The 13,403-nt window shown below is 40.1% G+C and overlaps 1 protein-coding gene across 2 annotated transcripts in view; it reads right to left on the bottom strand.

Annotated features, from left to right (window-relative positions):
- Window positions 1-13,403, bottom strand: part of me1 (malic enzyme 1, NADP(+)-dependent, cytosolic) — a 94,238-nt gene that overhangs the window by 24,810 nt on the left and 56,025 nt on the right. For both annotated transcript variants that reach the window (XM_044207036.1, XM_044207034.1), the window contains 2 exons: window positions 7,240-7,315; window positions 4,935-5,096 (listed from right to left, as the gene is read on the bottom strand). In XM_044207036.1, coding sequence (XP_044062971.1) covers window positions 4,935-5,096; window positions 7,240-7,315 — 238 coding nt within the window. The remainder of the gene's footprint in view (window positions 1-4,934; window positions 5,097-7,239; window positions 7,316-13,403) is intronic.

Below are 13,403 nucleotides of genomic sequence, written 5' to 3'. Positions count from 1 at the left end.
TCTACCTAGATCTCTACCTACCTTTTGAAAGATAGACTCATAATCTAAATGTGCTACACTCTGCAAACTTTGACTTCCAGAGAATTTCTATCCCAAAGAGCGGGGAACTGTATCCAGAGCTTTGTGATGCCTCACTGGGACAGGCGACCTTTACTTCTGGAGTTGGATAATTAGAGGGTGCAACTAAGATGAGCGCGGCTTGGAGAAGGCAGCGGCCACCTTTCCATGGCAGGGTCAAGAGTTGCCATGTCCAAGAACAGCTCAAAAAGTTTATTTAAGGCAATATTATTTGAAGTTGACAACTCATTTCCTGGCAAGCTTTTAATGGGCAGTAATAGTAGCCAAGTTCAACTGTAACCAAAACAAGCTAAACATTTTCATGTGATCCCATGGAGAAGTGGATTGATATCAGAGAGAGCTTTTGGTGGTAATTTCACAAGATGATGCAAGAGCATGCAAGGAGAAAGATAAAAATAGCTATTTTAGAGTTGTTCACCTCTGCAGTGGAGTTTCACTTGCAGCTAATGTGCCTTCTATTGAGTTATAGTGTATGATGGTGAGTTTTTGTTTCATTACACACTGTGACAAATCTACCTCTAAAAGGTTAAATAGAAAGAGCTGCATTATAAGTGACTCGGATAGTCCTGAGTGAGTTTTAAGTGGGCTGACCTCGTTGACACTGTGCTGAACTGTTGACACGAGTTGTCTTTCTGTCCCAGATTATCTACTGTTGATTGGCTAAGCTGTCCTTTGTGTTGTGTAGCCCCTTTTCTCTCAGAAGGGATTAGTCCTCGTGTATGGCTGTACAGTTCAAGCTTGATAGAGACACAGAAGCTCCATTTTCAATGTTGCAACTGTTTCCAAACTGATGACTGTTGGACGTCAGGAAAATAATATAAAGTTATATTTGACTGCTCTGTTGTGCTGGACTTTTGATGAGGGAGTTTAAGTAGTTTAACATGCAACTTTCTGTATTAAGAATGTAACTGCAGCCTTTATGAAAAATGAATTTCAGCGAAGAGGTGGAACAAGGCCAGGGATCAACAATAGCCTGGACCTGTCTGAGGTAAAGGACACCCAACTTTGGACCCATTAAAGCCCCCATATTGTCCAGGATGACATCAATGAAAAATAACACCTACGCAGTAGCCAAAGAGACATTTTACAGGCACTGAGCCCCCTCATGATCTGATAAAAGATTAAAGGAATAGTTCAACATTTTGGGAAATATGCTAATTCACTTTCTTGATGAGAGTTAGATGAGAAGATTGATACCACTCTCATATCTCAGCTGGTTAGCTTAGCTTAGCACAAAGACTGGAGAAACAGGGAGAAACATACAATGTGCCATTTTTACACTTAGACTTTTGTATGAATTAAACAAATGAGATATAAGGTGTTAAATAATTATCTTTAGAGGTGCTACTAGGCAGATTTTGTTACCTTAGGACAGAGTAAGGCTAGCTGTTTCCTTCTGTTTCCAGTCTTTTGCTAGGCTAGCTAATCAACTGTTGGCTATAACTATATATTTACCTTACAGACATTAGAGTGGTATCATCTTTTAATCTTCTAATCCAAGTAAGAAGCAAATAAGTGTATTTCCGAAAATGTGGAACTCTTTGTTTAAAGAAAAAAACAATGTCTTGGTCAGGGGGTCTGCCTGCTTAACTGTTTGGATGTCTGCCTGCTTGCCTCTCTCTCTACCCCCATATCCACTCAAGGACAAATATAATCCTATAATAACAGCAATTTTAATAATTAGCTAGAGCTACCACTACCTCATAGCCTCCTACCTCCATCTGCTCCCATCATGCCTTCACAGTCAGGGCTGCAGAGTGAGGCAGGGTACTGAGGGGCAGCAGGCTAGCCTGCCTCCCATATTAAGCCAGTCCAGAAGAACTACACATAGGACACAAACACAGACGGCCCATTTATCCCATTACAACTCATTTAGCCTGTCATCTCTTTAGAATAATAGAAAGCCAGACAGACTACAGTAAAATCTCTTTTATAGCTATTTCTGTTTAAGTTGCATAAGCAGCAATGCTATGTGTGTGTATGTGCTTGCAGGCAAGTTTGTCCCTGTGCATATACTGTATATAATTTCTGTTAGGTGCGGATGGACCTCTAGTTAATGCCTGTATCTAATATAACATTTCAGAAATAGTTGAACAATTTGGGAAATAAGCTTCTTTCCCAGAGTTAGAAGGTCAATATACAGTAAGACTCATTTCCAGTGTAATAAATCATTACATTAGTAGTAAAGTACAGCAAAGGTAATTAGCTACATTACTCATTACTTTCATTACTCAGACCAGTTCTGTCAAAGGTGCCTTTAAAAAACTCAGAAGCCGGTGAGCACAGGAGCATGTAACTTCTTCTAAAACCACAAATTGTCATTTATGCATTTCTATTTGTGCATGGATTAAATAAACGACTTACAATGTGTTAATTAGTGATCTTCAGAGGTGTTTGGAACTGTAATTTTGAACTTTGGACAGAACCGGGCTAGCTGTTTCACCCGGCTCCAGCTCCACACTTTACATACAGACATGAGAGTGGTATCAATCTTCTCGTCTAACTCTTGGAAAGAAAGCAAATAAGTGTATGCTGAACTATTCCTATAACATCTCTGAGCTCTGTATCCATGCTTACTGACACACACATACCTATACACACACACACAAAATGTTTCTCTTCTTCCTACTTTGGCTGTAGGTATAAGGCAGATTGAGGCAAATTTGGATCAAAGACTATGAGACAGCTTGTTAAAGTTGTGTTGTGATGCCCATAAATGTCAAAAACTGCTGCAGTGCACCCAAGAATCTAATCTGCAGATGGTATTATCATAGAGATGCCAGTACACGAAGAGGTCAAAAGGAAGAGCTACATATTGTAGGCCTATAAAGATAGAGAGCTGAGGTGGAGGACTTAGCAGAATGAGAGATGATTTTGCTACCTTAATCCAGTTCCAAAGGCACAACGAGGACTAATGTAGCAATGTAATATCTTTTATGGGCTTTCTGGGAAGACTGCAGTGTTTCTGTTGTCACACAGGGACGTCAGGCCATCAATGATCACCTGCATTAAATCACTGGGTTTCTCCTATTCCTGGTCTCTGTCCAGTCGAACAACTCTTCCATATTCTTTCTGCTACTTACTTGCTTGCTTAATTTTATTTGTGAACTCATCTATCCCCAGCAACACCTCTCATCCTTAATCCACTTGAGACATTTGCTTGGCTTGAAACTGAACTCCTTGGACTGAGTCATGTGAAGACTGTCTTGGTAAATGAAGGACAACAGGCTGAGCTCAGCTGTGTCGGGTACACAGGCATCCGAGGCAGCCACACCCTTGGCCAAGACAGAGAGTTGTGTATATATAGAAGTGCACACAGACTATTCTTAGTCTGTTTAAGGTTACAGACACACGTGCTGCCCTGCCCAAAGTTTGAATCATCTTTCAGAGACGCTGCCATAGAAAACAGGGACCATAGGTGGGTAACTCTAGCTTTGTTGGCAGCTATTCTCACCGGCAGGCAGAGGGGAGAGGTGCTTTCCCAGTTGGCATCCATCAATGGAGCTGCTTACCTCACTTATGTAAAGGGTGTTTCCTGGTTATAAAGTGTAAGATTTGTTTTTTTTTCTTGGCTGATTTCTGAGTTAAGGACTACCTGGCTACGGTGGATAGGCAGCATTTCCCTACTGGCATACTGTTAATTTGTTGTAGAAATATTTTGAGTTTAAGGGTCTGGGGCAGTAGAGTTGAGAGGTGAGCAGGAAGACCAAGCACACTTGATCATTACTACTTGGGATTATAATGACCTAATTTCCCCACAGGGATGATTAGGGTTTCATCTAATTTAATGTAATCCACATTGAGATGAGCAAGACACTCTATGAGGCCCAGCTGCTCTGAAGCTAATCTTTATCTCTAGCCTCTGTGTGGAAGGTGAGCAACAAAAAAGTAAAGCAAACTATTATATCCTCAGCAACTGTACTTCTCTGATGTGCTAACCTGTAAATGTTTCCAAAATTCAGATCCTTTACTTGAGTAGAAGTAACAATACCACACTAAAAAATATTTCAAGTTAAAGTAGTACACTCCAAATTGTACTTGGTTAGTTCAACAATAGTTCAACATTTTGATAAAAACGCTTGTTCAATTTCTTGCCAAAAGTTAAGTGAGAAGACTGATACCACTCTCATGTCTGTATGGTAAATATGAAGCTTCAGCCAGGAGTTGGTTAGCATAGCTTAGCATAAAGGCTGGAAACAGAGGGAAATATCTAGCCTGGCTCTGCCCAATGGTAACAAAATCCACCTGCCAGCACCTCTGTAGCTCACCTATTAACATGTTACATCTTGTTTGTTCTTTTGTACTTTGTGCTTGTGCTAATTAGCAAATGTTAGCATGCTACCATGCTAAACTAAGATGGTGAGCGTGGTATACATTATACCTACTAAACATCAGCATATTAATATTGTGTTTGTGAGCATTTTGGCCTGCTGACGTTAGCATTTAGCTAAAAGCATTTACTATACCGACTCTTGTGTTATCTTGCGGCTGGTCCACTGAAGCTAATTTTACTTATTCTGTAACACATTATAATGAGTATATTATATGTGTTATGTGTAAAACCATCATCTGTAATGTATCAATGTATCACAGTATCAATGGCCTTTCAAAAAGTTGAGTGACGTAAAAATACAAAAACAATATTTTCCTTTGCAGTGAAGTACTGTAGAAGAAGTTTCTCAAGTTTCTTGAAGTTTCTCAAAATGAAAATATTCAGGTGAAGTACATGTAGCTGCAGGGAAATTATTTAAGTACTGTTAATGATAAATGTTACTTTCCACCTCTGATAGATGTAAAAATAACATAATAGTTCTGTAAAAAGTCTGTCACAAATATATTTAGACCTCCGCTCTTACCTCATTGTCTGTGCCCACATCCAGCATGACAGGCAGGCACTGTTGTGGCGGCATACCCCCACAGGCTGTGTAGAGGGCCAGCTTACCCACTGGGATGCCCATGCCACAGCAGCCCAGGTCTCCCAGCCCCAAGATCCTCTCTCCGTCTGTCACACACACAGCCTGTCAAACAACAGCCAACTGTCAGCCATAAACTACATAACCACACCAACCACCACATCAGTTTAAATCTGTGTATAATGCTACTACATGTAGGATATTCTTAAAGTGCATTTTATATCACATTTATACACAATTTAATGAGAAAATAAATGGAGCATTTCTCCTCCATTTCTCATGAACTCAAACCTTCTTTACCAAAACAAGTCCTGCTACCCAGAAACATGTTTTTTTCCTCCGAGTAAGCCAGGTCCTCCTACACCCTCCTGGCTTTCCACTCTCTAGTCACTTTACTGATTAAGCAATAAATAAGTTCCTCTGGGTTGATTCCACAGCATGAAACAAATCAATTGTGTAACACTTAATATCACCAGTAGAAGTGTTTAATTTGAAATGTTCCTAATTCTGAGAGTTTTTCTTTTTCCACCATTAGTGTGACGCAGATAACTCTGGCACAACATTTTTACAGCCTTGTTCCTCCCACTATCTGACAGGTTTAAAGAGTGTCATTAATTTTCCCATTTGAATGTTTAAAATCTATAATGACCATACTTAATACCATTAACAGACAGAAAGACTGCTAAGGCTTATCAGTGGATGACTACCTTGGCTCCCATTTGTCTTCTTTTTATGGAAAAGTAGGGCATATTAGGTGAGTTTACGATAAGGCCACCCTGACAATGAAAGGCGGCATGTCAGCGCTGAGGTAAATGCCCTGCTGTTGACAGCTGTGAACAGGTGGCTGAGGCTGCATGTATATTTGACATGCAAGGAATGCCCGCTGGTTTCGTCATTCTAAATATGACTAGATCATGACTTGCACATAGTTGCTCTATACAGAAGATTAAAGCAATTTTTCAGGCTTTGGGAAATTGGCCAATACAGCAGGTCAAGAGAATACCAAAATCTTCCACCTCCCAAACAGATCACTGGATTTAGCGCATTCACTATTTTCAACAACAGCCTGGTGTAAGATGACTGGCCTTTTATTACTAAAAGTAATAAAAACATTGTGCGTTTTTATCATAATGAAATATCAACCCAATATATAATAGGTAGTAATGTTTAACTTAGAATTTCAAATGGGAAACTATGTATTCTTCTGCTGCACAGTGACGCAGACAGTCCCCAAATTCACAAAACGGTAAAGTAGTCTCTGGTAGTTTAAGCACTATCTTCGGCACTGTTAGATAACAGTAACTTCAGCATATTTTTTATCACACTTTTTTGTAAAAATGTATCAATCAACATTGCAAAGCTTTTATGGTACGTGTACGTCATTTAGGATTATATTACAGCAAGTTCTTATTTTCTCACAGTTATGATAATTATTGTGGATCACTCAGCATAGTTTATCCTGAAGTTGTGAAACTAGTTTAGATAATCTCTTGTGGGAGTGTAACTCCATAGAGATAATCTATGTCTTTTCCACATAATAGCAACATGTGTTGCTATTTCCTACTGCAAACAATCATTCTGAAGTTTGGTGTGTTACTTGTATCCTGTTGTTTGTCCATACTGTACCATCCTTGGAGTTAAAAAAAACAAAACAATATTGTATGCTAAATGCACGTACATTAAAGGACAAGGGTGGTCATATTCTATATTTTTGAATTGTCAGCAAATCCCATGAAAAGACCAAAACCAATAATATGTTAGTCCTTCTCTCAATACTTTACTTCCCTACCCTGTCTGTGGCTCTCAACTCCAAGACCATTCATTCCTACTAAGGACATAAATGGGTCACAGACATATAGATAGAAAAGTCTAAATAATGTTTCTAAAACAACTGGGCACTGTTTATTTTTAGCATATGTTACTCAATCAGGATTGAATAGTGCATTTTGGGAGAGTATTTTCAGGTAAGTTAGCATGTATTTACGCCACCAGGGCGGAGTATAAGGGATCGACTCAAAATAAACTGTAGTGCCCATGTTATTGGTAAAGAAGGAACATGTCACCCAGTGCAAGAGTGTGGCCCTTTTTTGTGTTTTGAATAGTTTTTGGACCACAATGGAGCTCTATGGCACAGAGGAATAACATGTATCAGGTTTTGGATGCACACACAACACTTGTTAGTAGGGTCAATTCATCTTTGGTTTTGGTCTTTTTGTTTAGTTCACAATAAGAGGCACAAATGGGTTACCCTGATGTCCTTTTCTGGCCAGTTCTGAAGCATTGTAGCAATGTGGCCACGGTCATGAATAGTGATGAACAGCCCCCTGGAACATAGCAAAAACAAACAGAACAACTTAGCAGAATTAGACCACACTGTCTGCACATTCAAAAGGCATCGCAGGTTGCCCTGGTCAATTGTCTTCCTCTTTCTCACTCCCCAAGTTTTATGTCACACTGTACTCTAATAAAGCAAAATGTCACTAAAATAATCTTGGCAATAACAGTGGCAACACAGGAACTCAAATAACTCATGAACACTTTGTACTTAAAAAACGTCTTAACTAAGATTTGAAGGAAAAACAGCTTTAAGCTCAACTTCACAGACTGTTTGAAGTTAAGCTGCTATTTCTTTTCTGCCTTTCTTTCTTCTGACCAAGACTTTATTGAACTGGACTTTAATGTTGAGCCCAGGGCCTCTACAGGGAGTTTGCTTTGGACCCTTGAGGCACCCTGAATTATCGTTCATCTTGATATCATCCCCTCCTACCAACCCTCCCTCTTTCCTTTCCTTGCTCCCTGGCATCAGCGTCCTTCCCTCTGGGACAATCCCAGGATAAAGAGATCATCTCTATGCGTGGGGTCCAGCTGCGGCGTCTTTCCTACCCAACACACCCATCTGGTTATAGTACGGGGGGGCAACACCTCCTCCATGTGCCAGTGACAGTAAAAACATCACTATTTGTAAGAATTTGCTCATGAAGTAAAAACCCATACCAGTCTACAGCCACGCTACTGCGGCTAAATAGTACCACCATGTTAACAGGCTCACAATGACAATGCTAACATGCTGATGTTTAGCAGGTAATGATTTACCATGTTTGCCCTCTTAGTTTAGCTTATTAGTATGCTAACATTTGCTAACTAGCTAGCACTAAACACAAAGAACAGCTGATGGGAATGTCAATATTTTTTAGGTATTTGGTCACAAACACAAGTGTCAAATTACAATTTGGACCTGATGACGGCACTAGAGGAAAACTTAAGGAAAACTTAAGGTTATTCCAATTCATCTTGAGGGGAACATGAATGTCTGTACCAAATTTCATGGCAATCCATCCAATAGCAGTTGAGATATTTCACTCAAAATCACAAATGTCAACCTCATGGTGACGGCAGAGGAAAAGCCAGGGGATCAGTTTGGCTTCGTCATCTGGGTACCATGAATGTCTGTACAAATAGTTGTTGAGATATTTCAGTCTGGACTAAGGTCGTTGATCAACCAACCGACTGACAGACCGACATTGCCATCCCTAGAGCCAAAATCAGCAGTGGAAATCCCACATGTATATATCAAGCAGCGCCTCAATAAAAACTTTCAGAAGACAAGAAACAACTGGCTCTGAATAGAGCTGAGAGAAAATTTGAAGAACAAGTGACTCGATGTAGCTCAGAGTGATAAATTTTTCCCAAAGAAATCAACACTGACCTCTTCTCTTTGGGGATATACAGTACAAACCTTTGTGAGTTGAGGTGTTTGTGTGCAGCTGATAGGCAGTTGGTCAGTGCTTTGGCCACATGACTCCAGTTAAATGGTAGAGGAGCTCACACATAGCAGCCGACGCCAGTTCACACTGTTCTCTCTAATCTCTTATCAATTCCACTGAGCTCACACACTGTAGGTCCTTTTTTGAACTTGACTGTGCCTTTTCAGCTACTCTGGAATTTAGAGACACTACAGTGTGCTGAGGGCTCAAGTTTGAACAACTCTTTACTTTGGCTTTACTGTACTACCCCTTGAAACTGATGCCACACTCCTTGCAATTTTTAACTCTCTCTGCTACTACCAGTGCTCATAGTGGTGTTTTGCATTTTGACAAAAGAGGCATAAACTCAAAGATATAACAAGAGACATGCCTTTTAAAAACTTTCAGAATAGAAATGAATGTTCAACATTTAACTTGAGCCAAAAAAATTTGTCAATTAATACAATTAGTCGATTTTTTTCCATATTAAATTTCTAACCTCAAACCACTAAATGTTCTGAAAAAAAAATTGAGCAACAGTGGTATGGGTTTTTCCAAGTAAGTTAAGTACATCAAAAGATCCTCTGCAAATAATTTAACTTTATATTGATCGTTACATATATAAACACCTCTTTGGATCTTGTCTAATTCTTTCTGCAAGTAGTTCTACTGCTAATGCAAAAACTCGCCAATTTCTTTTATTTTTTATAAGTAGTATAATACCCTTTACCCTGGACTGGGATGGACATTTTCCAATATTTTCTGACATTTAATCGATTAAATGGTTAATCAAATAATCGAAAGAATGATCAACCGATTAATCGATAATGAAAATAATCATTAGTTGTAGCCCTGCATTAGACAAAAATGAGAGAAAGGAAAAGGAGAAGAAGGGATAGAAGGGAAAGAAAAAGAGCATGACTGATTTAATGGGACTGACTGTTGTGAAGTCACGTTTCACGTTTCTCCTCATGCAAAGAGCTCCGCAGGTCACATAAAGGTCACTAGGCCACAGACATCTGGCATCTGTCATTTTAAACACCTTTCAACTTTTCTGGCAATATATCTGCAAACATTTGCACATCTACACATCTGTGCACGAAAATGTAAAAGTGCTGCTTGAAATGCACCATGGGTAGATTATTTAAAGAGTCTAAAACACATCTGCACAGCTGTAACGGACTGGAGCTGGACTAGTTTTGTCTTTATACACTTGATGTGAGTGAGAGAGGAGAAAGAGGGGAGGAAGTGCAGCCTGCTGTGTGTGTTTACCTGAAGCCAGGAGGACATGAGCCACTGCCAGCAACAGCAAAATGAGGAATTTGGGGAGAAAGACAGCATTGGGGCTGAAAGGTTGACCCCACATTATGATTGTTGGAAAACAACTTTATGAGATGGATCAAAGCAGACAGGCAGGCTGGTGGTAATACCTAATCTCTGTCAACCTGAAGGCTACCAAAAATATTTCAGGTGCCTTTATTCCTCTACCACACCAATTCTCATTTTCTGCCACTTCAAAGGAGCTGTCGACGTCATGACCTTTGACCCTGACAAGTACAATGAAGTAGAGCTGCACGAGTGCCTGTGACACCTTTCAGTCAGAAAAACACACACATACACTAACTCCTCCAAGAAATTCCATCCTGCATCTACAGAGCAGCAAAGAGCTAATCACCAATCTAAACCAGTATCTCATGGTGTCAGAAGTCAGGCTTGTTTTAAATCTATCATCACTGTCCGTTAAGATAATGATGACCTTTTCAGAGCAAAAAAAATCACATATTTCTCCTCATTTCAATGCTTATAGAGTTGAAATGTGTGTCTGCATGTGTGTCAGACTGCTGCTTCTGAAATAACCACAATGAATAGCAGTCGCCTCATTTTCTAGATGAGAGGAGGGCCACAAAGCATTGAGCTGCCATGTCTGGCTCCTCCTGGCTGAGTGTGGCGAGAACAGAGAGGGTAAAGAAAACAACCTGATGGCCTGAAACAGCACCACCGCTGACCTGCAGCCCAACACAAAACACACTCCAGGGACTGTGGAAGGCCGCGGGGGCTGGCAGGAGGAAAAGCTGCTATCCACAACATGACCCCAAAACACTCCTAGCCCCATGAGGAAGCCGGTCTCCAATCATTGACCCGTGTCCACACAAAACACCACCAGTCACCATTCTTAACCCCCACTGCATAAATTTCATCTTCACTGTGCTGGACGCCCTCAGTTAGCAAGCCACATAAGGTTCAGCTGACACAGTGGACACAAATCACTGAGAAAAGACTGTGAAAATAGTGCTAAAGGTCACATTCACACACTGAGAGTGTGTTATACACACATGAGATTTCTCCAACTAATTAAGATCCAAATCTGCCACAACAGACAGGTTTTTATGGTTGGTCTGTGTCCCTGATAAAAATATGATGGGAAAAAATAAAAATATGGGGATTTTCTACTTGATTTTCTAAATTAGTTTGAAAGGGCCTAATTGGAGCTGAATGGAGCCAACATCTTGTAGTGTGACTGCCCAGAGGAAAGGTAAATGTCAACTAATTGAAGAAGACAGTTGTTGTTTTGTTACAGTGTGTAACTTGAACGTTTTCGTTAAAAAAAAAAAACACACATGTCTAAGATTTTGCAAAAGCTTCTGAAATGTCACTTTGACAGAGAGCAAATGTAATTGTTGAGAGGTAAAGCCAAAGTTCCAAACAATGGATTACATAAATCCTAGTATGTCTTCCAAAGCCGCAATTTACAGTCTCCTTCCACGGTCAAGAAAATAAAACATTATTCAATGGGTATTAACTGATTTATAGCATGTTTGTCACCTTAAGCTGGGCTCACACTAAAGGAGTTTTAAAATCCTAACCGACTGTGAAATCGGGTTGCATCATGCACACAAGGAGAAACTTATCAGATGTTCCTTTCTCTAATCTCAAACATGCTCACACTACAACATTTGAAAATAATGGCGTATCACACACTACAGGATATCATTAAAATTATCGTGCCCGAGGGACCAATACACCATCGCTCCTGATCTCACATGATCTCATGGGGAAGCAGACGTAAACAAAAAATGGAGACTGATTCGCAGGGACAAGAAATAAAAGCAGAAGCATGAGTCTGGGTGAGAAAATGGTTGGGGAGACACAGTCAACAAGGGTTGTCAAGTCTTCAGAGAGAACTAGAGGTGAGATTTTAACTGTCAGTTTTAATATGTGTCAACAATAGCTAGTATGCTGACTAACGTTAGCCTCAAGGGCTAGAATGTTTACCGTTGCTTGGCAACACTGTCAGCGTCACCGTGTCCACCGGCTATTGTGGCCCTGCACGGAAAGTACTAACGTAATCATCCAGATTTTAACTCCTAACTCCAGTTCTAAAAGTATGTGCATAGCCCATTACGTTCTATGTCACAAACTCAATTAAAGAATGCATCCACAGTTATTGTAGGGAATATAATTAATGCACGATATGGCCCAATCACGTTTGATACATTTATCGAGTGTTACGGTCACATCAACAGGTGAAACCTGACACTGAACTATAAATCCAAACCTTTGCTGTAGGTATTTACAGCGGGAATTCCATTAACCCCTTGTGTCAAGTAGAAATCCAGCATGTATATCCAGTATTTCACAGGGCAAAAAAAGGAAAAAAATAGAGAAATTGACTGTACTAATATAGCGCCTTTATGACTACTCAAAGCGCTTCAACTACATTTCTCATTCACACAATGATGGCAGAACTGCTCATCAAAGTGAGCAGTAACTAATCATTCACACACTGAAGGCACAGCCCTTGGGAGCAATTTGGGGTTCAGTGTCTTGCCCAAGGACATTTCGACATGTGGGCTGGGGGGCCAGGATCGAACCGCCGACCTTCTGATTGGTGGAAAACCCGCTCTTCCACTAAGCCACAGTCGCTGAAGGTGTAACCACCTTCAGATTTATCGTGGGACCCCTTGGGGGGTCCTGACCCTGATATTGGCAACCTGCTGCAGTGTGCAATCTAAGGTAAACATAGGTGACAAGCATTATTATAAGATTGAGAACACTATAGCTTGTAGTTCCGTTTATAGGAGTGCAAAACATAGTTAATCAGACAGCTATAGTAGGCATTTTTCTTTTTACACTGTAAATTCAGAATTACCACATGGAATATTTAGTTATGAACAGGCCACAGAGTAAAAACCATTACAGTATTTAGAATATACTGACCTTGTTAGATTTTTGAGTAAAATCACCAATAAGCCAAACTGTCTAATGGGTGCATATTCTAATAAATCAAAGGACAGCATTTAGTTCACATTCAGCCCAGAACAATTGCATTGTATACACTCTTAAAGAATTAGTAACTGTTCAGTGATGTTACCCGATCTGGACAGAAATTGAATTAAGACGTATAGTTTATCCATCTCTGTCCCTGTTCCAGCCATCAGCCAGCTGGAGCTGTCATAACTGTTACTGTTAGACTAATTACTTTCTCATTTACCTAGAGCTGTTTGATATCGTTGACACACTATATGTTAAAGATTACGCAACAAGAAAGGTTATTCAAGCCATGTGAAGCTGCGTGCCTCTCAGACGGGGGTATGAATGTACACCGAGCGTCTCTCACACGGAGAGATAGTGAGACATATTTATCTCTTGAGTTATGTCATCCCACGTC

The sequence above is a fragment of the Siniperca chuatsi genome, linkage group LG9, assembly GCF_020085105.1.
Source record: "Siniperca chuatsi isolate FFG_IHB_CAS linkage group LG9, ASM2008510v1, whole genome shotgun sequence".
NCBI lineage: Eukaryota > Metazoa > Chordata > Actinopteri > Centrarchiformes > Sinipercidae > Siniperca > Siniperca chuatsi.
The sequence above is the reverse complement of the archived record's forward strand: the minus strand, read 5'-3'. Positions and strand labels throughout refer to the sequence as shown.